Source organism: Rhamphochromis sp. 'chilingali' (genome assembly GCF_963969265.1).
Source record: "Rhamphochromis sp. 'chilingali' genome assembly, chromosome: 19".
Classification (NCBI taxonomy): domain Eukaryota; kingdom Metazoa; phylum Chordata; class Actinopteri; order Cichliformes; family Cichlidae; genus Rhamphochromis; species Rhamphochromis sp. 'chilingali'.
The window spans coordinates 11,368,889-11,395,127 of NC_137946.1; the positions used below are offsets into that span (position 1 = coordinate 11,368,889).

At 41.7% G+C, this 26,239-nt stretch overlaps 1 protein-coding gene across 4 annotated transcripts in view; it reads left to right on the top strand.

Annotated features, from left to right (window-relative positions):
* abr (ABR activator of RhoGEF and GTPase) overlaps window positions 1–26,239 on the top strand; it is a 119,480-nt gene that overhangs the window by 39,842 nt on the left and 53,399 nt on the right. For 3 of the 4 annotated variants that reach the window (XM_080866073.1, XM_080866074.1, XM_080866075.1), the window contains exons 2-6: window positions 3,595–3,767; window positions 13,430–13,528; window positions 15,325–15,510; window positions 22,878–22,985; window positions 24,221–24,281. In XM_080866073.1, the coding sequence (XP_080722199.1) occupies window positions 3,595–3,767; window positions 13,430–13,528; window positions 15,325–15,510; window positions 22,878–22,985; window positions 24,221–24,281 (627 nt within the window). Of the gene's footprint in view, window positions 1–3,594; window positions 3,768–9,710; window positions 9,891–13,429; window positions 13,529–15,324; window positions 15,511–22,877; window positions 22,986–24,220; window positions 24,282–26,239 lie in introns of all 4 variants that reach the window. The other variant, XM_080866077.1, reaches the window with a different exon arrangement.

Below are 26,239 nucleotides of genomic sequence, written 5' to 3' on the forward strand. Positions count from 1 at the left end.
TCAAACATTGTGAGCAGCGTTTCCAGCACCAGCTCCAGATTCTTGGACATCATCATCTGGGCAAATTAAACTTACATTTAAGTCAGAATATTATTTGCATTTACACTGTGTGCTATCTTTGCTTTACACTGTTTCCCTTTGTGCTGTAATCTACAGCTTTCAGAGAAATTCCCCCACGTTAGTCACGACGTACTGTGATCAGCACTGGCTGTGCGAGACATGTTACGATGAAGGACCTGTATTGTGAACTTTGCAGTATACAAACAGTTATATGAATATTCAAATCAGAAAACAACGACTGTAAATATCATGGTGTGATAAAAGTCTGTCTGTCTTCTGTACAGATATGGAAATGTAGCTTTGGCAGTTTAGAGTAAGAACTCTGTAAACTGTAGAAATGACTTATACTGAATGTTTGTCTAATGGTAAATTTGAACTTCCTATGTGGAAGTAATGATTAAATCTTCTTTTTTCAGTTTAGTTCATTGTCTTTTACTTTGTTTGTCTGTGTTCATTTTGGCAAAAGGTTGTCATGGAGACAACTTCTATCTACCACAAAGGTATTTTTAGGTAATTTGGCAAGTGTTTATATTTCTCAATGTGGACAGATTTTACCAAAGTAACAGCACTGCAATAATGAAAGATACAGGTATACATGGCTAGCATGAGAACACTAGGTGTGGTGCGGTGACTCATTAGCTTTGTGGTTTGTGTGCTCTCATTGCAGCTGGTGCTCTAGTAGTTATCAGTGTGTCCAGCATGTCCCCACAGGGCTAACTTATGGTCAGTGTCACCACTGACGTGGTGTTTTCTGCTAACGTATGGCTGTGCACAACCTTTATTTATGTTTCCTTAATGTCCTCAATTATGTGTATTGCATCTTGGTCTGATCTCATCAGTGAAAGGCAAAGCAACAGCAGCGAAGCGCAAGAGACGTGTTCACAATAGCCTTTTCTTTTCTTTCTGTGTTCTGCATTAATGTGGCTAATCACAGATAACGAGTACAAATATTGACCACTCACAGTGAATTGCTCTGAGTGATTCACACAAACACCAGTTGGTTCTAATGGCACACATTAGCTTAGCGCACGTCGTGTTCACCATTATCAGATAAACAAATGTGTGTCAGCTCAGGCAACTGTAAGTAAGCACAGAAGTGCACGGAGCCAAACGGAGCAGAGTTGACTGTGAGCCCACTGGCTGTGCTTTGTCTCCACTGCTCCAGCTCTGCTCTCTCTAATCGACTGGCTCTCTGCTTGGCACAGCCGGGAATATATTTGTGAATGGTTACTTCTGCATGTTGATGTTTCTGCAAATAGACGTGAGTCACGGGCAACTTCTTTTTAAAAAGAGGAGGAAACCTCTGTGCTTGTCTAGACTCAAGTATTTTTGTTGAGTTATCCATCCGTCCTTCCAACTCGCAGTTAAGCTTCAAAACACCAGCCGTAAGCTGGGAGGAAATTTGAGGATTTGCACATTGTTGAGTGCTTTAGCACTGGCTAAGTGTCTTGGGAGTTCCCTGTATTTTTTTTCTTACATACACTCACGCAATTTAAGCAGATTAGCGAAAACGAGCCGGACAGCAGGCCAGAAGGTGTTCAGAGGAGTCAGAGAGAGAGAAGAGATGGAAAGACTGAGAAAAGAAAACCGAATGCATGCACAGGTGCATATTGGAAGAGCCGATCTTTTCTATGGCACGATCACAGCACAGTTGGAGTTGGACAAATGAGTTTACATCAGTGTTTTTAACTGCCTTCTTCACACTAATCACCATAATGCACTCTTGTCATCTAGCAGCACTTCGCATAATCAGTACTTGCTTCACTGAGTCAGCAAAGACCCACGTGCACCATTTACAAGCAACCCATATGGTAACTGTGACTCTCCATGGTCCACACACAAGCTAACAGATGGGTGGGGAGGGATTGGGAGTTGATTGACATGTCCAGTGATAGTGTGCATGTGTTCCCAGTGGGGATAGATCCCTGCTTTTATTTTTCAATTAGTTCTTGTCCAAAACTTGTTAGAGTTTTCTATCCTTTACGCACTGGTACAAACACACACATGCCCTCTCAAGCACATGAACACAGTAATAATCAAATGTTGTTGTCTTCTCACTGCACATTATATGTAGGCAGACAGGGACAGCTTCACAAGCTACAAGCTACAAGCTTCCTCCTCCTATTCCGAGTTCCTTAAAGATGCTTCACTGTATCAGAAAGCTAAATAGAACAACATCCTGGAAAATGTAACTCGATAATTACTTGCCTCTCTTTTAGTTTTGCATATGTGTCGTACTTTGTAGTTTATCATCCACAGCAACAGTCCACATCTCTCTTTTCTTCTACAGGATCTGACACTGGCTTTTTATATCTCCTCCTTTTTGTTATTCCACTGTTTTCTTGACCAGTGCTCCTTTGAAGGCAGGACAGGAGTCATTTCAGTGTCATTGTCGTTTCTTTCTACTGGAGCTGTCACTGCTACTCGGGCCTGAACACGAGCGTTGTCACAGGACATGGTTTTTGACCTCAATACTCCCACAATATGAAATAAGACTGCAGTATCACAAATACAAGAATGAAACTAGCAAACCAAAATAGAATTATAATCTAATCACAGATGGTTAGTCCAAAATGCATTAGCATCTATAATAGTAGTTGTTTTTATTTTTTAATTTATTAACCTTGGCTTGTTTGAATATTTCTTCTTCTTCTTTTTCATTACATTTATAAGATGAATCTATATATTGCTCTTGAAATGTATTTATTAAATTGCCGTGCTGGTTGGAAAAACGACTCTCCTGACCTGATCCACAGGTCGTTGTCATTGTGGCGTTTCAAACAAGTGTTGGCAACAGTGAAGCTGCAGTGCAAAAACACTTAATTAAAATAATTAGATGGCTAATATGGGTTGAGAATAACTTGGCTCTGGCTTTTAAAATGTAAACCATAGTTTTTTATGTCTCTGCCCTGGTGACACTCATGGCCAGGGGCAATTTGTTTTTGGGTTTCCTGGAAATCTTGAGTGGATTTGTCTAAATCTGGGACAAAGACTCACTTGCACACAATAATGTACTCATTAGATTTTGGGAGTCAAAGTTGAAGATCTATTAAAACAACAAAATGTCTGTTTAATGGCAGTACAAAGAGGGTTATACTGTACATACACAACAACCTAAATATGGTCAGATGTGTACCAGACCACCTCAGCAAGTGCTTTGAATAATTTGATCACTGATGATCTTTAATGTTTCTTGCACTAAATACACCATAACTTAAGAATTCATACAGTAATTATGACAACATTTTATAACAATATCTTGCCAAATAAAATATGAATGTTGACTTTTTACATTCATAGGGTAACACAGTGGTCAGCTTCACCCACACATCATGTTTTGGAAAAGCTTTCTTCTGGCATTTATTCATATAACCCCTCAACTCAAGGTTATGTAGCAGAATGGAGAACTTAATGCTGTATTGAGGAAGTGTTGGGCTGTTCCAAGTGGTGATGAAAACAGTGGAATGATTGCTTTGTTCTTTGGGGTGATTTGCTGATCAGTATATTTGTCTTTTTCTGTGTCCTGTCCTCCAGACTTTAACTATAACACAGATGGATACGAGGGGGACGCAGGAGAGGACGGCAAGTCCCAGGATGGCTCAGAAACGCTGCCCTTTATAGATGAATCGCCCACCATGTCACCCCAGCTCTGCGCGCCCCAAGGGCCAGATGGAGAAACAGTGTTGCCCACACCTCTGCTGGCTGGGGTAAGAACCCCACACACACACACACACACACACACACACACACACACACACACACACACACACACACACACACACACACACACACACACACACACACACACACAAACTTATTTATTTTAGAAGCAACCTGCACACAATGGTTCACATTTCCTCTCTACACCCTGTCACCTTATTTGGAAGTGACAGGTCGGTGGTAGATGTGGTGTAAATCACTTAAAATAGATCAGCCATGATTTGATTATCAAATGTACTTGTTTACGGTGTTGGTGTTGTTTACTTGTTGTTTGCTGCTGTAACTGGCAGCACAGGGTTGCTGGGAAGTCCAAAGTTATCAATAATCGACTTTTCTATCTAGATTTTGAGATGAAATCACAAACAAGTAAAAAAATCTGGCCAGAGCCACAGTAGCTGTCCTGAAGTGACTCGCCCAGCAGTGTGGTACACAGTCTGGCTTTGCAGAGCACTTTGCAGTGTAAGGAGTGTAAAGAGGATTGGCGATACAATCTTTGTTAATAATGCCAAGAGAAATTTGCTCAGTTCATGTTCAGAGTTCAGCATAACTGACATAAACCTGGTGAGGACTGCTACAATATAGTATCAGAATGAAGCACTGCAAGCCTGGCACAGGAAAACGGTGATCCTCATGAATATCCGAGGAGAGAGTTTCTGAAGACTGAAAGTGTTAATGCAACCAAACAGTTGTCAGAAGAATGACACAAAATCTCTCCAGGAATGTGTGTAACACAGGTTTCCACAGTGCAGAGGAGGCTGCCAAATTAAAAATAAAAGCCTTGCATGTCGGTATTTATAGATGATCAATTCCTATTGTGGAGTCTATTAAGTGATTTAACTTTACAGGAGAACAATTGTTGTGCAACTAGGAAGTAATATTTGAGAATTCATCCAATTTTAGTAATTGAAATTATTGACAGAAGGGAGCAGTTAGGGCATGTCGTGGTGGTTAGTACTGTTACCTCACGGCACAAAGGTTTTTAGTGCTCCCGTGTCTGCACACACATCCATGGGTTAGCTAAACTGGCCATATGTGTGAATGTGAGCATGATTGGTTGTCTGTCTCTGTGACAGACTGGCGACTTGTCCAGGATGTACCCTGCCTCTTGCCCAGTGACAGCTGGGATGATGACCTGTGAGGGGTGATGGTGTAGGCTCCAGCTGCCCTACAACCCTGAATTTAATACGTGGAAGAAAATGAATGGACTAGCATGGTTTTGGATAAATATTAAAAATAAAATGTTGAAGAAAAGATCATTCACCACACGACCCAGTAAACATAACTGGGTATATAAAAATATTGGACACAGTTTAAATGAAGTGTTCATTTGTGGCTCTTGCATTCTGAACTGTAAGATAATATGAGGTTTTCAGCCATTCAGCCAGGTTTTTCTCTTGGTATTAATGGTTGGAGTTTCACCCGAAACAATTATACTTTAAGACGTGAGCTGCCAGTTCTCTTTCTGATATTAGCCACAGATATTGACCCAGTGTACATTTTGCCACAGGAGCTCCCTGAAGCGCACTTCAGGATGTGTATTCACATCAGTTGAAAATGACCACTGACCCAGATGGGGTACGACAGCAACCGTCTGCTAGCTTGAATATAAATGGAATACACTGGAGTGCTGTTTGGCAGCACTTCAGTGTATTCTATACTCGAAGCAGAGTCTGGGGAGGAGGGGGACGACTCGGCGGTGAAGCCACTGATATAGTTAGACAGGCATTTGGGTTGGGTCAGATTTTCCCTCAGTTCACGAAGGCTCTAGATGCTGTAGGGCCGTCCTGGCTGACACATCTCTGCAATGTATGCGTGGACTAGTTCCGGGTGGGTGGGAAGCTGACCAAGGGCTGTCTTTTAACACTAGTTCTGTTGATGGTGTTTATAGACAGAATATCTAGCCAGAGGTGGAGGGTCTCTTCTGTGATGGCCTCAGGATTTCACATTTACTGTTTGCAAAGGATCTGGGACAAGTTACTGTCCCAGGTGGAGGAGTTTAAGTATCTTGGGGTTTTGTTCATGAGTAAGGGGAGAGTGGAACATGAGATTGACTGATGGATTGGGCTGGTGTCCACTGCGATGTGGTCACTGTACCAGTCTGCTGTGGTAAAGACGGAGCTGAGCATGAAAGTGAAGCTGTCGATTTACTGGTCAATCTACGTTCCTGCCCTCGCCTGTGGTCATGATCTCTAAGTAGTGACTGAAAGAATGAGGTCTTGGATACAAGCAGCAGAAATGAGATTCCTGTTTCCCAGTTGAGGCAGGTCGGGCATCTAGGAAGCCCTCTAGACCAGCGGTCCCCAACCCCCGGGCCTTGGACCGGTGCCGGTCCGTGAGTCGTTTGGTACCGGGCCGTGAGAGTTGAGGCTCAGGTGTGAAATGTATAGTTTTCAGGGTTTTTATCGGTTTTCAGCGTTATTTTGTTATCGTTTTTATCGTTAACTCGGTTTTCCTGGGTCTTTTCACGTGCGTTATGAATAAATCTTATTTTTTTCGGTACCGGTACTAGTTTTATTTTGTTGTATTTATCCGCGACACATTAAAGGCTGGTCCGTGAGAATAATGTCGGGCATAAACCGGTCCGTGGCGCAAAAACGGTTGGGGACCGCTGTTCTAGACTCCTCCTAGGCGAGGTATTCTGTGCATACCTCACCTAGGAAAGAGTAGGCCCTGGCCAAGACAAAGGACTCACTGGTGAGATTGTGTCTCTTGGCTGGCTTAGAAATTCTCAGTGTCTCTCCCCCCCCCCGACTGAGCTGGCGGAGGTGGTGGGGGTGAGGGAAGTCTAAGCAATCTGTTGAAAATTTTTCCTGTTTACCTACAGTGTATAATTTGGAACAGGAATGCTGTAGGTGACAGTCTTTCCTGTGTTTTTTTTTTCCAAATTATCTGCTGCTGGAAATATGAAACACTTGGTGTTTTCAGTGGATTTTCACACTTAAGTCTGACAAATCGCTCAGAACAGCTGATGTGAACACTCTCCTGATGCTTTCAGAATTCAGAATATTTTCTGAATGTGTTCATCGTCATGTTTCAGGGCTTGTAGTCCCGTCACACTCCCCCCCCCCCCCCCCCGCTTTTATGCCTCCTGGCTATGTGTGTTTGGATGACTGTCACTCGGTGCCCACTTAAAAGAATGTGACTGTGTGAAGGGGCGTAGCCCACGGAGGCTCAGCGGGAGCCGAGTTGACCCTGACCTGAACTGACCTTCTCACAGACACAGAGAAAAAAAAAAGCTGGTAGGATTTCATTCACATGTCAGCAGCCTTTTTATCCACTGAAAAACAAAATACTCAATGACAACAGCATTGCTTTACATCTTTAGATCAATATGTTGTTTTTAAATTCATACAGAACACAAATGATCGTATATTCTTTCTGTATTAATGTATAAATTACCACAGCCGGATTGTCTCGACCTTCCACTCGCTTTACCGTCCCCTTTGAAGTCTGCCTGCTCTGTCTTACATTCGATCCAAGCAATATCACTGCACTATCCATGCATGAACACAGTATTGTAAATAAACAGTGGTCTTGTTAGGCTTCAATGGAGCTGATTGATGAATTATTCAGCTGTATTAATTGTGAGTGACTCTGAGCTAGGGCAGCTCATGTAAATGAAGATGTGTCTCCATCTAGTGGCTAGCTGGGATAAGAACAGAAAAATGGTTTGAGTGTTTAAAATATAAGAAATAGGAAATGAATTGTTCATAGTGCTGGTACATTAATGATTTCAGCCACAGAGGATCCTCAGTAAGATACTGTTGTTTTCTTTTTAGTTCTTCCCTGATCATCGTCTCTGCTAGGATGAGATTACTCAGCGTAGACAAGCTCAGCTGTTTTCTGTGTACAGTTGTATGTTAAAGTTTTGTATAAAGTAGCTTTTCAGTGATGAGTTATGATCAGCTTATTATTATTATTATTATTATTATTAATAATAATAATAATCAGAGGACTTAATTCGTTTTTCTATGGTGATGTGCAAAATTCTTGAGCAATCCTTGTTTCCTTATGTTTTTCTCCATTGCTTGCTTCTTGACGGGTTTTTTTAACTTGTGAATCATTCAAGCATAAATACAACACTTATTCACCGAATGAGTTAGTAGTGACAAAGAGCCAGGTTTAAATTGTATCTTTACTTAATAGCCTGTGGCAGAAACACATCAATTGTTCCCATTTCTTTAGTTGAATCTGTGAAATTGCCAAAGGCAGCATAGTTTGATGGACACAAAATAGTATTTTTGCACCACTGAGGTAATTCCCAAAGAGCTATTAGTTAAAACGTTATTTTCATATTTGCACACTGTGATTTGCAGTGTCCCTAAAATAAAATTGAGGAAACTTGACAAGCGGCGGAACAAAGAAGACGTGGCAGACCTAAAACTATATTTGTAGGAGAGGAACAGTAACTGAAAGTCATGTTCTTAAGAAACAGGAAAAAATCAAGCAGTGCCAAAGGCCTGACACAGGACCTGAGAGATGAATGCAGTCCTTCAGTTGATCCATCTACTGTTTATTGAAGCCTCATCAGAAGTAATGGAGGATGTCGACAAGCTGTTGTTAAGGAAGGGAAATTAAGGATGGTTTAATTTATGCCACATTACGCAAGAACAAATCAATAACAACAGGTCGTTTTGAGTGATGAATCCAAATTGAAATCATTGTTTATATGCACAGTGGAGGTCAGGAGTGTCTGCAGCCATCTTTAAAACATTTTTTATTTCACATCTGTGTATTCACACTTTTCAGCACCTGAATGAATTTGAGGAGCTGCTGTGAAAGCTTACTTGTTAAGAAGTCACTTGTGATGCTGCTGCTGCTAAAAGATTTTGTGGCTCTTATCACACACCGCTGTGCAGCCGTGTTCTCTTTCCGCTGAGTTTGCAGAGACCTTTCATCTGCTAAAGTGAGAGGGCTGACGGCTCCATGTGTTCAACACGACTAAAGTTAAATACTGAACTTAAATATTTTTTTTGTTTTATTTTTTTTTGTATTACGCTCTAAAATCATACTTTTCCTTCAGAAGACAAGATCAGGACAGATTGTGCTTTGACCTCGAAATAAATACAAATATACATTAAGGAGGAGGTTCATAGAGCAGTTGGGGGTGTCCCTTCCTCTAAAATGACAAGTCAAGGTCAGGAACGGGGTGAAAGGGCATGGGAAGTGAATTGTATTCATTCATAAATATGCAGCAACTTAAACTTGGATGTTTGCGTGCAGATTACTTATATTTTTGGTTTCATTTTATTTCCAGTAACCACAGTTATTGATTTTCTGTCTTTGTCTTGCTGCACACGTTTTTTTTCCTTCTTTTTTTAGTGTATCATTTCTGTGCTTTGCCTTTGAAGCTGCTATAACTGTGTGCCCAGCGATCTATGTGACCTGTAATTGGAATCAGCCTCGCTTGCAGCACATTAGCTGGCCCTGGCTCAACGTCCAAGGCTTTCAGCAGATCAATAAAGAGACAATGGACAGAAAGAAAGGGAGAGAAATCAACCCTGTAGCGTGCGCTGATGAGAGTGAGAGAGCGAGACTGTTTGTGTGATGAGGAAGTGGCTTTTTGCCCCGAAGAGAACGGAAGAAAGAAATAAGGGACAAGAGAAGACTGACTTTCCCAGCGTAGCCCTAACAGAAAGAGACTGTAGCCATCAAGGAAGTGGCTGGATAGCATTTGTGGGGAGGGGAGGGGCGGCTGTAGAGGGAGGGCAGACCTCATCGACTGAGGTGGAACAGTGGCCACACACACACAAAGACAGACACACACACACACATATATAGAGCACACACAAACACCAGGAAGCCCAGCAGAGGAAGGGGGTGGGGTTGAGTAGGCGGGGTCCTCTCTCTTTCTGTCTTTCGGTGTCCAGACGACTTGATCTAAAGGGAAAACACTGATGTGTCCAGGCAGGCCCCGTAGAAGGAGATAGGAGGCAGAAAAGAGGAGAGAAGGAGGTGAAAGAAAGGAAAGGAAAGACAGAACCATGGAGGACGAAGAGGAGGAGGTGCTGTGCTATTTGGACAGGGTTCTGGAGGAGGAGGAGGAGGAGGAGTCTGAATATGGAGATGGGGAGCTGGAGCCCATCACTACGACACATAGGCAGTTCAAGGTGAGGCATGAGCTGGAGAGGAGCTGGATGCAGAGGAAAAAGAGCGCGCGCAGACACACATACAAACACACACACGAACATACACATGCGTACACACTTTTGCAATACTGCCTTTCAAAATGGAAAATCCCAGTCAGTGTATTGGTGTGTTTGTGGCGTGACGTGTGCTTCTTCTCAGAGCCATCTGTGCTGCAAAAGTGTGTGTGTGTGTGTAAGAGTGTGAGAGTGACAGCCATTGGTGTGTCAGCATGGCCCGATGAGGCAGTGACTCTGCAGCGCATGTCTGTGCACAGTGCTGCTGCTTTTTAAAGCCGGCCGCTTTCTGTTTCTCATGCTAACTTCTGTGTTTGTGCGCCTCTGTGTGTACTCCTCCCTGCAGATGAACTGATAAAAAGCAGAGCTACTTTAAACTTTCTCTGCCCATTCAAGATATCAGCTCTTTTATCAGAGGGCAAAGGGCAACGCAGGAAAGCACGCAGTGTTTGTCTGTGTGAAAAGCCTAGTTGTGACTCACAGAGCAGGTTGCTGTGGGAAAAAAAAAATCACCTCATGGATTCCTCGTCTTTCCCTCTCGCCACACAGTAGCTCTTTGTACACAGCAGAGGGAAAATATTCCTTTTTCCTGTCCTTTTTTTTTTTTCCGTTGAGTTATCACTTATTTGTTACTTAAAAAAATGAACTGAATATTTCTGCAACGTTTTGGTTAGTCAAAAGGACAGGACACCTTTTGTAGGTTATGATGTCATATTTTAGACCTCAGCTATTCTGAGATATCATTTTAATAAGAACGCAGTGACTGGAGACACTCTCGGTGTTTAAAATAAATATTGACCAGCAGTAATTCACATCACATCAAAGATTTTTCTCTTAGTTTCAAGTGTGTCTCATTTCTGGCTTTAGTTTTGAGCTTTAGGTTCTTTTAAAAGAATACGAGCAAAGAGAAAGGCTCAGAGGATTAAACTAAACAGATTTCTGGCCACGTGCTGCATTAATCTCTCATATTAACGTAAATGCAAGTAAGTGTCAGTAAGGACTTCCCTGACAGTTTATTTAACCAACAGAAAATGATCAATAGAAATCATCCCTGCCTCTCGGACTGATTTACTTTACACTGTCACGGTTAGCTGAGGAAAAACTGCCAATGTGTGACAGGCCTCAAAATAGGCCCTTTGCAGTCATCACATCGCAAGTGTTTGTTATCTTTATAGTCTTCAGCATTCGTAATAAAGCAGCACGTGTAAACGGCATATACTATAACACATACGGTAAATACTGAACCTTGATGTGCAGTATAATTTCCTACCTTAGGGATAACATCAGTGTTGGAATGTGCATGTCAGCCATGATTGGGTTAAATGATGAGGTCATGCCTCCTTCCTCATCTGGGCAGTCCTGGAGTGCTGATATCATTGTAAGGACTTGGTGGAATTAATAATTAATCTCTGCTCTCACAGCTGTTCTTTGGCCTTCTTTAAGGCACACATGTCGTATTTAAATGCCAATTTCTGGAGTTTATCGGTATTTATCTCTTCAGTAAGGGAAAAATGTCAATACAGCAGTATACCTAACCAGCTACACTGATAAGGTATGCAACACAATTCAATTCAATTTTATTTATATAGCGCCAAATTACAACAACAGTCGCCTCAAGGCGCTTTATATTGTAAGGTAGACCCTACAATAATACATACAGAGAAGAAACCCAACAATCATATGACCCCTCTATGAGCAAGCACTTTGGCGACAGTGGGAAGGAAAAACTCCCTTTTAACAGGAAGAAACCTCCAGAAGAACCAGGTTCATGGAGGTGCGGCCATCTGCTGCGACCTGTTGGGGTGAGAGAAGAAAGACAGGATGAAGGACATGCTGTGGAAGAAAGCGAGAGATTAATAACAAGTGTGATTCAGCAGAGAGGTCTATTAACACATGTTGAGTGAGAAAGGTGACTGAAACGGAAAAACTCAATGCATCATGGGAGTCCCCCAGCAGTCTACACCTATTGCATCGTAACTAAGGCAGGATTCAGGGTCACCTGATCCAGCCCTGACTATATGCTTTAGCAAAAAGGAAAGTTTTAAGCCTAATCTTGAAAGTAGAGATAGTGTCTGTCTCCAAAATCCAAACTGGAAGCTGGTTCCACAGAAGAGGGGCCTGAAAACTGAAGGCTCTCCCTCCCATTCTACTTTTAAATACTCTAGGAACAACAAGTAAGCCTGCAGTGCGAGAGCGACGTGCTCTAATGGGGTGATATGCTACTAAAAGGTTATTAAGATAAGATACAATGCAATATACCTTAGATAACTTAAAAGTAAAGAAAAATATCTTTAAAAAACATATTTTTAAAGTGAATGGATTTATCTTAATTGTTGCTTCTAAATGAATGATTCTGTGTGAGTGTGAACAGTTGTCTGCCTCTGTGACAGTCCAGTGACAGACTGGCAACCTGTCCAGGGTGTACCCTGCCTCTCGCCCTGTGTTAGCTGGGATAGGCTTCAGCCCCCCCGCATGGGCTACCCTAATTTGTCTTAGTGGAAGAGAATTGCTGGATGGATGGCTGAATATGAAATTAACATACAAAACAGAGCATATGTCCATACGCTAATCAAACTTGTCGCATACTTTTGCGAGTCTGGCGTCACTAAAACCACTGCTGTTGTTATGCTGCTGGCTAACCATATGAAACTCATGAACACCCCCCCCCCCCCCCCCCCCCCCTTCTTTCTCATAGTACGTGTTCCGATCATTACTGGCGAACGCTGCTGAATTAAAGCAATTCGAAAGTGAAACTTTGAAACATTTTTCTGTTTGATACACCTGTGCACTCCACAGTCCAGTATACAAAACCATAATTCCTTTTCAAATATTTTTACTTCACCTACACAGATATTGTGACATTTTGATTGTCACGCAAGTATCATCTACCACAGAGTCACTGTATCACTATGCCATTGTTGTGTATTGCATTAGTATCAGGAGTAACTATACGATTCCCACTGGCCAAATCATAAAATGTGGAACAGGGCAGTCCTTTATGACGAAGGAACGGCCAAAAGTGAGAATAATGTGAAGAAAGATGAAGTCTTCTGTGATCATGTTGGAAGTCCCTCTTTTGAAACCTGGTAATTTTGCTCTAATTATGAGTTCCCACAAAATGTAAACAGTACACTATGAGTGTGCCTTGGTCTGTGTTTCTCAGACATCAATAGGATGTTGACTTCCCCGACGTTGACGTCAAAATGCAACAGTTGCCTGGAGTCATCACAAATAGTTTTACAGAGGAAATGAGGTACTTAGATGTTTTCATAAGATTTCTAATAGGTTGCGCATTCTTTTATGCTTACGACTGTTTGTATCAATCTTGTGTTTACCTGATGTGACTGTTCCACTGGCACCATTGCAGGAAATAGAGTCAGGGTGCTTTCATGTGCCGTTAGTCAGAAACGAGTCTCGATAACAGGATTTTTGGTGAATGTATGTGTTCTATATGTGTATGTAAGCGAATAAAAGCATATTACAGCCAGGTCTGTTTTATCCTGCAGGGAGACATCGAGAAAGGACTGGAGATGAAGAGACTGGTGCTGTCTGGATTCCTGGCCAGCGAGGAGATCTACATTAACCAGCTGGAGGCCCTGCTACTGGTGAGACACTCAGACAAAGACAGACAAGTAACAGAAACAATGTAACAAGGCTCATATAACCACGTGAACATTGGAGTGCTGCTGCTGCTGTAGGCATTGGTGTGAGCTGTGAGACTATCAGAACACTATTAGTGGTCGATGGCCACACTTAAAGCAGGACCACAGATGCTGCACTTTAATGCAACGCTAACCAACCACACTTCCTCATGCTAAGTCGCTATGTCTCACAACCTGCTGATCCGGCCGCATGTTCTACTTTGGCCAATATATAGTCAGATAGATGCTAAATTAAGATCTACAAATGCGCACAACAATTATTGTGGAAATTCACCAGGGCAAGACCCTCCCCCCCTCCACGCACGCACGCACGCACGCACGCACGCACGCACGCACGCACGCACGCACGCACGCACGCACGCTTCAATTAGTCAGTAAGAACAAATGATTGCACTAACACTTGCTGAAATCTGGTCAGGCTCTCAGTTCCTTCCCTTTGAGCTCTTGGTGACAACACAACGACTCATCTCGCAGATCCACCAATAAAAAGTTTGTTCCTCTCCTCCTCCACTTCCTCAGTCATTCAGAGGCGGTCTAAAACAGGCACTGGGGCCGTTTGTTTTTATGTCTTTTTTTTCCCATGTCTTTCAGCAGAATAATACACTTGCTCCAAACAGAATAGTCACACTTTACTCTCTGGCTGCATCCCTGGAAACCCGGTGTTTCAAAATACTGGATTCTTTCAACATCAGACAGTTTAATAAGCTGGTCCGATCCCCCCTGCTGCCAGGTTTCATACACTGGCTCTTCACATTCTGAGAGAAATGTTTCTTTATCTGGAAATGTATCATAATCATATTCCACGTCTTCAGGGTATTTGAAACAATAACATTATTCTGAACTTCTTGACTGGATTTTTCTTTTTTTTACTCTAAGAATATTTGGTAGAGTTTGTAAATGTAATGATTTTATTTATTTGTTTGTTTTTGTAAGACAACCAAGTAACAAGACGATCCCAATCAATGTGGATGATTATGGTGATAAATTTGGAACAGTCTAGGAAGTAATTATCTTCCTGTACTGTGTTGGTTCATTTACACTTACTGGGAAGTAGATCACAAGAGAGTCTCTCTTTCCTATTTTCTTGATATAAACATGGGTTCATTAAAAATGTTTAAACATCACCTCAGCTGCTCCAGCTGATTTGATATATGATGACTATTATTTTCCACCAAGGAGATGAAATTTAGGACCACTAGTCTCCAAATACTTTCTGGTTAAATCTAATGAGGAATTTTCAGCCGACTGCTTTTGCCGTCTTACATAGACTAGGACAGACATATTGATTGTCGGTGCTTTTAAAAATAATCCAACCTGTCTCATGTGCTTTAATACAGTAGGAGGGTGACTCATGATTAGCCCTAGAGAGCTGACGTAAAAAGCCTTTCTGTTTGCACTGTAATTCAGAGCCATCGTCCCCACGCACGCCCAACATGACCAGTCTACACATCACTGTGATTAACTGAGTTGGCCTGCAATCTGCCCGAGTACAAACAACACAAAGGAGAAGACTCACCCAGATGAAAAGAGGCTCAGATTACATACTTATCACAGAGTGACGCATTTAGACGTTCCCTTTCTGGCACTGGTCCTAATAGGTCCTTTTTGTTGGCCTGATCAGATGTTAGGGATGATTTTAACACATTTTCTGTGTTCATCAATCTCATACTTTATATATGACTAATTTAGGCTAGAGTTTTGGCAGCCCCCCTTATTACCTGAGTCTCCTGTCTCTCCAGCCCATGCGACCCCTGAAAGCAACAGCCACAACCTCTCAGCCTGTCCTGACCATCCAGCAGGTAGAGACCATCTTCTACAAAATCCAGGACATCTTCGAGATCCACAAAGAGTTCTACGACGCCCTCCTACCCAGCATCCAGCAGTGGGACGAGAAGGTCACCGTGGGACATTTGTTCCAGAAGCTGGTGAGTCTGATGTGGGTGACACAAATGACGGTGTGCGGATCTTTTATTTCGCTCTCCGTCATTTGCAGGGTACATGTAAATGGCTGTTAAACGGAGAATTGTCAGGCTTCTCACTGTTTGTACTTTGTGAATCACTTGTCTTAATTAGACTCAGTGTGCGTAAGTGACTGACGCGTGCCCCCGCGACTGTGGCCTGGGCACATTAGCAGAAAAGTTGCAGCTTCTGAACTATCACGGTGTCATACTTGCAGTGGATTAAACAGGTGCTTTCAGTACATAATGGAACAGCGGCACTGTAACGTGCATGTAAATGTGCCTGTGTGTGGAATTAGACGGTTTCCAGGCCTCGGCTCGTCACTAAGTTGGTTAGAGCGGTGTAATGTCAGATTTGCAGTGGATAATGTGATTTGAAGAGACGCATAACACCGCGTATGTACGTATGCTGGACAATGTTTTCTTGGTGGAATAAAATTAATCTGTATATAAGGTGTGAAAAGGCTGAGGCACCCGTCAGTAATTATTTAGTTGGGTGGACCAGTTTTAATGTTTTGGGAACACAAGCTGTGGAGTGGCTGGTGTCATTGAAATATACACCTGCACAGTTTGTACCGATCCTTCATTGTGAGTGTACAGACAGGTGGTAACACTGTGGTTTGTAATTTTCCTTGACTGGAAACTCTGCGAGAGCACCAACTGTCTTTAGAAAAGCGGGAGCAGAAAGCTTTAAGTTTATTTTAGCTGCTGGTAACAACAGGGCTTTGCTCTAAGGCTGGGAGCCTTGGACACAAGAAGCCAACAAAACCAAGTATATACTGGAGCTAGAGCTGGGCGATAGAACGATAACGATATGTATCGCGATATAACTTTTACTCGATAGAGAAATTAAGCTATCGCGATAGACCTCGCCGCTCTTGTCCTCTTAAAAAAAAAAAAAAAAAAAAAAAAAAAGATCAGCCAATCCAAATTAAGTAGCACAGAGCCGAACCAATCACAGCCGCAGCGTCACGTCGCGTGACTTGTAACGTACAGCACAAGTGCCAAGCCGCATGTGTGTTTGTTTGGGAAGCAGCCAGCGGGTAATGGAGGAAATGAGTGTGCCGACTAGAAAAATCAACCGAGCGTGACCGAAGAGAAAACAGATAATGGTTCCAACGCCGGAGAGATTGTCGAACGGAAGAGCCATAGAAGTTCCGTAGTGTGAAGGTATTTCGGCTATTTCAAGTCTGACAAAAAACAGAGTAGCGTGCACTGTAAATTGTGCCGAAAGCAAGTCTGGAAATACAATGAACTGGTGCATGCGTCACACTGTGCGCCACGTTATTGTTTCGGTGAAATGAATTTCTACAATACTGTTAATTCTACTCTCTTGCAGTGTTTAAATGCTTACATATACACACAGTTACTGTCCCTCCACACATACGACTCGGTTCTGCTTCTATGCCCCAGCTTTGTTTACTTTTTCCCACCGAGGCTTCTAGACTTCTGATTGGCCAACATTTCTGCACGGTTAGGAATCTAGCGCCACCTGCTGCTTTGGCATGTTCATAGCAGCGTTTTCCTTCATTTCTGCCTTTATGTGTGGACGGGATTATTTTTTAAAACGAAAACGGAAAATCTCCGTTTTCAAAAATACCCGTGTACGTGTGGACGTAGCCTCAGTCTCTGACTGGAAGCGCTAATTCGTCATTCGGCTTTTGTCAGACTAAAGTAACTGTTAAAACTGTTTGAAAAGCTCAGCTATACAACAAGGAGAGATTGAGAATTTCCTTTTAGTTCTCAGTTTATTTGATATTGACAAAAGTTAGTCAGTTTTGTCTGTTCTTCTGTAAAACAAACTAAGATTTATTTTTAGAATTAATATTTTGTTTCTAAGTGGAATTGACAATTTAGTCTGTTTCGTTTGTTCTATTTTGAAACTTAAACGCTTTAGCGGCTGCCTTTTGTGTAGTTTGCAATATTTGCCTTTATTTATCTGAAAAAGTCTCATGTTCCTTAAGTACATCTACCCTGTTGAACTTATTATGGGAAATAAATAATATAATAAATAAATAAAAACAAGCTGCTGATTATTTCACATTTTACTTGTGAGCAACGGCACATTTAAATCTTACAAATATAGTTATTTGGCTTATATCGTGATAGATATCGTTATCGCCTGAAATGAAAAAAACATATCGTGATATGAAAAAATCTCATATCGCCCAGCTCTAACTGGAGCCTTCTTTTTAGTCCTGTTACTGTAATACGGCCTTATTTTAGACTGCGATCAGTCATTACGTATCAGCATCAGAGGTCAAGTTTTCTGAAAATCTATTGAAAACAAAGATGTGACATAAGGTTTTAAAAGTGGTACCATGGATGCAGCTGCTAAAAAGCTTGGTCAAGTTTGAATCCCGGTGACCTTAATCTTAATGTCAGAGGTCAACTTTTCAGAAAATCACCTAGGATTTTTAAATTTATACCATCGGTGCATCTACTAGAAAGAGGTTAATTCATTAAGATCTGATGTGTGATTTAAGAGTTCCTTTAACGTTCTTGATCAGTGTATATATATGCGTTTATCACACTGTTGAATGTATGTGTTCACATACCAGCCCCTTTGGTTTCACACCACAGAAGTGAGAACGTCGTTTTCCTTATGTTTTCATGGTGTCATTTTGAGGAACCTGGTAAGGTCATTCTAATTAAAAACACAGCTCTTTAGGGAGTAGATCTCATTTTCAGTTTTGGTTTTCAGGTACTTTTTGATGTAAGCAACTGTTATTCACCATGACTTAGTCAGACGTGTGAAACTCAGCGTTTGTTTGTGATGAAGAAAATGTTAAATAGACTTTAAGAGTTTTTACTTCGCCCATGTATAGGACATTTTTAAAGCTTGGATATTAATAATAATATTTCATTAACAGCTTGATGTTTATCTTTATGATTAAAACATTTGATGAAGCACTTTAATTAATAAGAGGAAATGATGAATATTCAGAGATGAAGTATGTTGGTGTTAGTGAAAGATTTAACAGGAGAGAAAATGAGCACAGTTTTGATACAGTTGTTTAAACTCCTATGAGTTTAAGTACTTCTATTCAACAGACCCCTCCTCACTGTGGACGGCCAGCGCTAAGCGGCACCTATTAGTGTAGTCATCAGCTCCCATCTGTGGTGTGTATTTGTGCGTACATGAATATGTCGTGTTTCAGCAAAACATTAGTCAGAGTGGCTGTGTGAGAGTGCAGATGGCAGTTTAATTAGCTGGTCTGCTCCCTGCTGCTCCTCGTCAGCAGTATGGGTGCCACTGGAGCAACAAGGACAGGCAGGGTTACAGAAAACAGGCCGAGACGGGGATAAAGACCTGCTTCAGGTCCAAGTTTGTTTTTCACTTTTCTCAGATGAGAGAAAGGCTTAGCTATAGCCTGTGTCTGCAAGGGATGCATTTGTCTGAGCGAATTATTATAGTCCTAGTCGCTCTAGAGGCACAAAGTAGGAGAGGTTCAATTTACTGTGGATGTGGTGCTGATAAAAACAGTACCACAACTCCATCTTTTACACAGTAGTCACTATTAACTATGTATAGTGCAGCCACATAATAATGTTTTTAATCATATATTTGCTGATGGATTTTAGTAGCTGGTTATTTTCACAGCAACTGAAGCTTACTCAAATTCAGCACAGGCATTAAATATTGCAGCCAGGCTCAGTTGTAATAGCTTTAGAGAATTTAAATTAAGCCTAATCGAAATTTGAGCAAACCTGAAAAAATACTAGCAAAGCTAGTTTCCCCATTATGTTGGGCGTTCACCCTCGTGTTTAACACCTCAGACAATATCAAAGATGTACCTGTCTAACATGGTTTCACCTGATGTTTTTAAAGTCCCAATTTGTAAAACCTCAAGTTAGTGTTTCTGCCATCACTTTCTTGGCTGCAAAAAAAACTGGGTGTAACAAAGTGCAAGTTTAACTGTGAAACCACATGCTAATGACGTGTGATTGATAACTCGTTAGCCAATGAGCGTGTGTTTTCATACCACAAGTATTCTTCTATTTTAAAACATGGTACGACCAAGATTTTCAATTCAGACTTGAGTTATTTATCATATTTATTACTTATAATATTACTTGATGGTGTATTTCTTTCTTTCAGCATGACTTAAAATGAGTGACTGAGTCCTTAAATTCACCAGAAAATTTACAGATATCAAGCCAGAAATTTCTATGGGACCAGAAATCTTTTTTTTTTCTTCTTTCTTTTTTTCTTCTTCAACCATAGATATCACCATGCGATATCCTCAGATAGAAAACAAGTCTAAGATAATTTTGGATTTACTTAATTCTTCTGACCAGGAAGCTACATGCAAGTTTTATACTGCCTGTTGCTAGCATGCTAATTGAGAGTTATGAATGTAACTAAGGTTTTGTGAATTATGGATGAACGTCTCTTGAGGTCAGGAATAATAGAATAAAACTATGAAGGCAAACGTGGTAAACACTAGAACAGCTTTAGATCAGGCAGATAACCATTTTACCATTGTCAGTAGTAGACTTTAGCATGCTAACACTCGATCATCTTGTAGAGTTGTAGCATTAGCATACTATTAGCATTAAGTATACCTTCATAGGTTTTTTTTTTCTTGTCCTTAGACTTATTTCGACATTATTATAATTTGTTTAGGAAAGAATAGTAAGAAGAGGGTAATACAGTGTTGGCTACCTTAAAGAAAGTAGACAAAACTTATACAAGTGCTAGATAATTAGAATTTTTTTACGTGAGGTTTGAATATGAGACAAACACTGATTTCTAGGGGAAAATGTCTATTCCCCAACTGGTTGTTAGTGCTTTGTGGAGGTTATTTGCTCTCCATGGGTGAAATCTGTTAGAAAGAAGATGCCGTACCAAAAACTTCCAAGTAATTGCTTTGGTTGTAAGCAGTTCCCTTTAGTTTTTCATGTCTGTCTGCAAATACTTGCTAACTTCTAGCCGAGCAGTAGTGAAATGTGAAGAAATGCCTCAGCACCGTAGCCAACATGTTTCAAAAGGTGCAACTTTTATTTTGGAGGAAAACTTTCTCCATCGTGGCTCAAGAGTTGGCAGTTCGTCTTGTAATCGAAAGGTTGCTGGTTCGAGCCCGGCTCGGACAGTGTCGGTCGTTGTGTCCTTGGGCAAGACACTTCACCTACCGCCTACTGGTGATGGCCAGAGGGGCTGATGGCGCGATATGGCAGCCTCGCTTCTGTCAGTCTGCCCTCAGGGCATCTGTGGCTACAACTGTACCTGCTTTCACCAGTGTGTGAATGTGAGAGTGAATGAATAGTGGAATTGTAAAGCGCTTTGAGGGTCTCGAAAAGCGCTCTATAAATGCAATCCATTATTATTATTATTATTATTATTATTATTATTACTTCCAGTTTGCAAAACTTTTCACAGTTTTATTGCAGCTCAGAGAGTAGCTGGACAGTGTTTGAGGACAAGGCCAATCAAACTATGAACCCAGTGACCAAAGCAGTCACTTTAATTAAGAAAAAGGTGGTCGACTGGGGGGAGTCACTGGCTGGTTGGCTTTAGGACTTTAGACCAGTCATTTCCCCAGCGACTACATCGACCTCTAGCAAGTGCTCACAACTGGTTGGGGAATACCCATTTCTAGGCCTGTGTGGCTGGTGCCTTATTCACATGATTCTACAGTGTCACCACGATTGTCACAAAATGGCAGCCAACTTAATGCCATGTGGTTTGTGGTCACGTGTTAGCAAAACCTCAAAAGTGGTTGCACCATTTTAGTGTGAGTGTTGTGGCTGACTTGATGGTACTCTGCACACACCTGTGCACAACTGTCTGAAGAAGGAAGATTTTATCTTGGCGATAGAGGAAACTGTGGGCCACTGTAGAAAACGGAGGACGTTGCACATATTGATGGACAATCTAATTGTGGAGTTGGGATTTTTAAACATAAAGAAAAAAGGTCTGCAAGCAGTGTGCTCGTATTTGGCATTGTTTGGAAAAGAACAAGACATATTGTTTGGTTACTGATGTCATATAATATTAAAGTTTTCATTCACTACATATGGTTCTTTTGCTGCTGTTGATCTTTGTTGCTTATAGCTGATCACTTGGTGTGCTTTAAAAGAGTGGCGAGTGCTCTGAAAACATTCACTACAGTGTTTAGTTGAGGGTTCGTGTTGCTCTCAAAGCTGCATGCAATTTAAAAAAAAAAAAGGCACCTCTAAGCTGGCAAACGTGTCCATGTGGGTTTAAATAGTCCGTAGGCTCTTCTACCAGCTGAAAAGTCTCTCTCCTGTGTTTCTTCATGTTCTACTTCCCACGTTCACTTTCAAACACGACCTGTTGTTTTCTGTCCTGCCACTTTGACCTGTGATTTTTGTTTTCTAAAGCGTGGGCGTTTTGTCTGGACTGTGACTGACACCGCTTTCATACTGAACTCATGAAATCTCATAACGTCATTCTGCTTGGTTTGTTCTTTCCAGCCAAGCTGCCAAATCTCCATCTTTGGAAATTCAGCTATGACACACCGTGGTTTCTCTTTTCCATCCACAGTTTTGGTTTGACATAAAATAGTCTCCAGTTATAAATAGACAATCCACGCGTGGTGACATTTGTTTCACTCATTTGTAGTCAGTGTCACACATTACGTGGTTTGACGGTTTTGTCACATCACATATTTGTGTCCTGATGTTTCCCTCCATCGATTGTTGCTATAACATGTTTCAAATGCCGCATGAGGCCGCACACTTCCCTCACGTCTTTGCTTTTGAGCCCAACTTTCTACTTCTCACTCCGAAGGGAAGAGGAAGGAGAGGAAATGAAAATAAGAGGACATGGAGTTTAAGGACAGAAGTCTTACTCATGCACTCTATTCAGCTGAATCCAATCTCATTGCTTTAATAGGATGCAGTCAGCTCTTCAGCCTAGGCATTCAAGCATAGCTGTAGCAGGATGCATATTCATGCACTGCTGGTCTGCAGCTTGTGTTACAATGCACATACAGTGCTGCAGAGAGAGGGGCTGTTAATGAAAGAGAAGAGGATAGAGAGGGAGAGGGACTCAATCAGGAGGGACTGCAAAGCGCTGCTAGTGAAGTGGCTTTATGGGAATGTGATCAGACTATATGTGTTGACTCAATGAATTTAAATTGAATTGGAAGTGATCATTTAAGGTGAATGCAAAGTAGGGCTTGCTGAATTTTATTTTAGTTGCCATCAGTGCAATGACATACTTGTGTTGACTTCCCGAGTCTCCGGAGTTCATTTAACAATTTGAATAAAATGAGAGAAGACTAAATGCCATCATCGTTGTCTTAGTTTGCCTCACACCTTCTCGTTGTTGTTTCCTGAACGTCTTTGCTTCTGCTTTCCTCCAGGCCAGCCAGCTGGGCGTGTACAAGGCCTTTGTGGACAACTACAAGGTGGCGCTGGAGACGGCAGAGAAATGCAGCCAAGCCAACAGCCAGTTCCAGAAGATATCTGAGGTGAGTTCAGCCTCCATGATTTTAAACAACGTGTAACAAGAGAACTTTTAAATAGCAAACATGTCATTTTGTTGCTATGTACTGCATTTTAACATCAGCATATCAAACTTGGCGCAGTAATAATACGGATCCATCAAACCTCCCCTTCACTGGTCTCAAGGGTCTTAAGCCATTATATGAATTCTCTTCAGTGAAGAGAACAGGAGAACAAATAGATGACGACACAAACCAGGCGAGTCGAAACGTCCTCTTTTTGGCAGGAAACAGCAGTGTTTATGGGAAATGTGGTCTTATTTTGAGGAACCGTTGTTGAAAACACAGTTAAGAGGTATTTGTGTTCAAATGTGCTTGGGACAGCACTTAGCCAGCAAGCGTATTAGGTAACAGAACGATGAGAGGTTACATTCACAGAAAAAACATCCAGGCTAGTCTGAGTTTACTGTACGGTACGACTACACGCACTTGAAGCGCAGAGAATATTTTGAGCGTTCAGAACAAAAGAGTATGTGTATTTGGGGATTGCTGGGAAGGTGTCAGTGATGTTAATTAGCTGAAAATGTTTGTGGCAGAAGTGACTGATAGTAACACAACCTCTCATGCCCCTTGTTTACATGCTAGCTTTTCACGCCTTAGGTCAACACAGGATATAGTTATAGATTGTTCCTTATTGTTAGGTGTGTTCAACAAAGATCGAGAGGCAAAGACATTACAGTAAAGGAAAGTGCTTACAGAATCTAACTATGATTATCCATCTTCATCATCCTTTAAGGAGCATGGGCATCTTTCATTTTTAAGCATCCAACTTTCCACTCCCTGTTATCTTATACACCAGCAAAGGGTACATCTTTCACCATCTTACGATGCTGTGACTGCAGCCATTCCCCAACTCTCTGTGAATGGTACTCATGGCCAATGATCAAATCTTTGATCAGTGGTCATTTGCCTATTAATGATCAAGAAACGGACCTTTTCAGTCATTATACAAATGTACCGTTCCTCCCGTCCAGATGAGTCAAATCAGCTTTTTGGGACCTGCCGCAGAGGTTTGTTGGTGGTATTATTTACTTAATGGGAAACTTGTGAAAGTTCCCGTGCCCAGTCTTTTTCAGCTGTCTCAGTTGGATGCACTGATCCTGTACTTCCATTAGTTCAGCCTCAGCCAAGCAAGTGCAGCACAATCCTGTGAGTGTGCACAATTAATTAAATTGATTATTCCACTCTTTTATTTCTTTCAGAACCTCAAAGTAAAAGGTCCTAAAGACTCCAAAGTCTGTACAACAACTAGTTCAATGGAGGGTAAGTTGGTGTTTGCTTGTATCTCTATGCGTGCGTGTGTGTGTGTGTGTGTGTGTGTGTGTGTGTGTGTCTGTCTGTCTGTCTGTCTAGGCTGGATTGCTGTTTTAAGATTCCAGCCCTGCCTCTTCTTCTTGTGTATGCAGTGGTGAGCTCTGGGAGGCAAACTGGTGCATGTGTGAGTCTGCTCTCTCTCTCTCGCTCTCCCTCTCTCCCTCTCTCTCTCTGTGCCTGAGAAAGGAGGCAGTGAGCAGGAGTGTAGAGTGAGGAGAGGAGAAGAGGGATATGGAGGTGCTTCTGGTCCTCAGACTGTGTTGTAACTGCACATACGGTAACGACTGCATGTTATGAGCTTCCCGCTTTTTGACATCGGGTATCTGTTAGGACATCTACAGCTTTTACGGCGCTTATGATAGACTGTGTGGAGGCAGTTATTAATTAGCTGTCAGACTGACGTTTGGACTTTTGTGCTCATGCTTGCTGAGGAATTTTGCCTTTTCTGAACATTTGCATGCCTGTGATGAGCTTTTTGAGTGATGAGCCTCTGGAGTGTGGTGTTCACTCAGTCATATACGACTGTCTTTCGATCATATAGAACATACAATAGAGAGCATCTTCAAAATGTATCTGTCTGTTTACAAGCTGGGCACGTTTAGTCTGTATAAGGACTGCTGGCCCCAGGCTGCTCCTCGTACAGAATACTTATCTCAAGAGGATCGGAACGTGTGTGTGTGTGTGTGTGTGTGTGTGTGTGTGAGAGGTTGTCTGTCGCGGTACGTGCCTGTACTCTGCTGGCGCCTTGGTAACTTCGGCCGTTTTGGGGATTGCGTTCAGTTTGGTGGGTAGAGCTGTAGACGGTCATTAGCAGATAAGATGAGTAGACTGTGCGACTCTGTCGGGCTGAGAGTGGCTGGGTGAGTGTTCATTCTTCAGATTTCAGTGGCATGTACCTGTGAAGTGTCTGTTAATTTATGCATTGCAGATGAGGAATAATCAACCTGTCCCAGTTGTTTTATTCTTTCTTTTCTCATCTTTCTTGTTTTAGATGATTTTAAAATGACGTCTTTGGTTTGCTGTAGTTTCACATGGCTGCTATGTGTCATGAAACTAGTCTCATATGCCCTTAACAATCAGGGTGTGTCAATACCCAAGGCACTTCCTTTGATTGCTGTTTATATTACAGTACATTAATTACCTGGTGGGTCAGCCGAGGGGTTTCTCTATCTTAACTTTGCAACAAATGCCTCCTCTATCTACTCTCTTTGTTTCTTTTATTATTTTCCCCTTGTTTCTTTTCTCTGCTCAATCAGCTTTTTTTTTAACTTTCCAAAGTATTTAACAGGATCTCAGCTACAGTAAATGGCTGATAGGTTGATAGAAACACAAATACCTGCTCAAACAAGAATCTGATATATTTTAAATGTAAATGGGGACTCATGTCCTACACCATGACCATTTTCTCACTTTCTCTTAATCCTTCTTTATTTCCTTCTGTGTTATCAGTTCTGTCCTGTCCTTCTCACCCTCCTTCACAGGCTTATGGCTGGCATTGGTAGCTGAGAGTTTTGCCAAAATACTGAGGCCTGAAACCTGGCAGTCCTAACTGAGGACTAAAAGTCCTGTCAAACACTTCGCCCACATGGTCAAGCACCTCGTTAGCAAAGATTAACTATTTGTCCATCAGCCAAGTCATCAAGGCGACCTTGGAAAAACGACCAGTCAGGCACGCCTCACTGGGACAGGACATCGACTTCCAATAATCCCCCCCTCTCTATCTGATTCTCACTCTCTCTTTGTGTCTTCATCCTCCCTCGTCCTGACTTTTGACTAGACTTTTAACTCGTCCTTGTCTGTAAAATACATCCAAGTCAGATACTAACATGATGTGGAGTCAAAAAGTGATGATGCTTAATCCTGCGTTCGGAGAGAACTTGAGTAGATTTCTGTCTACATTAGCATTC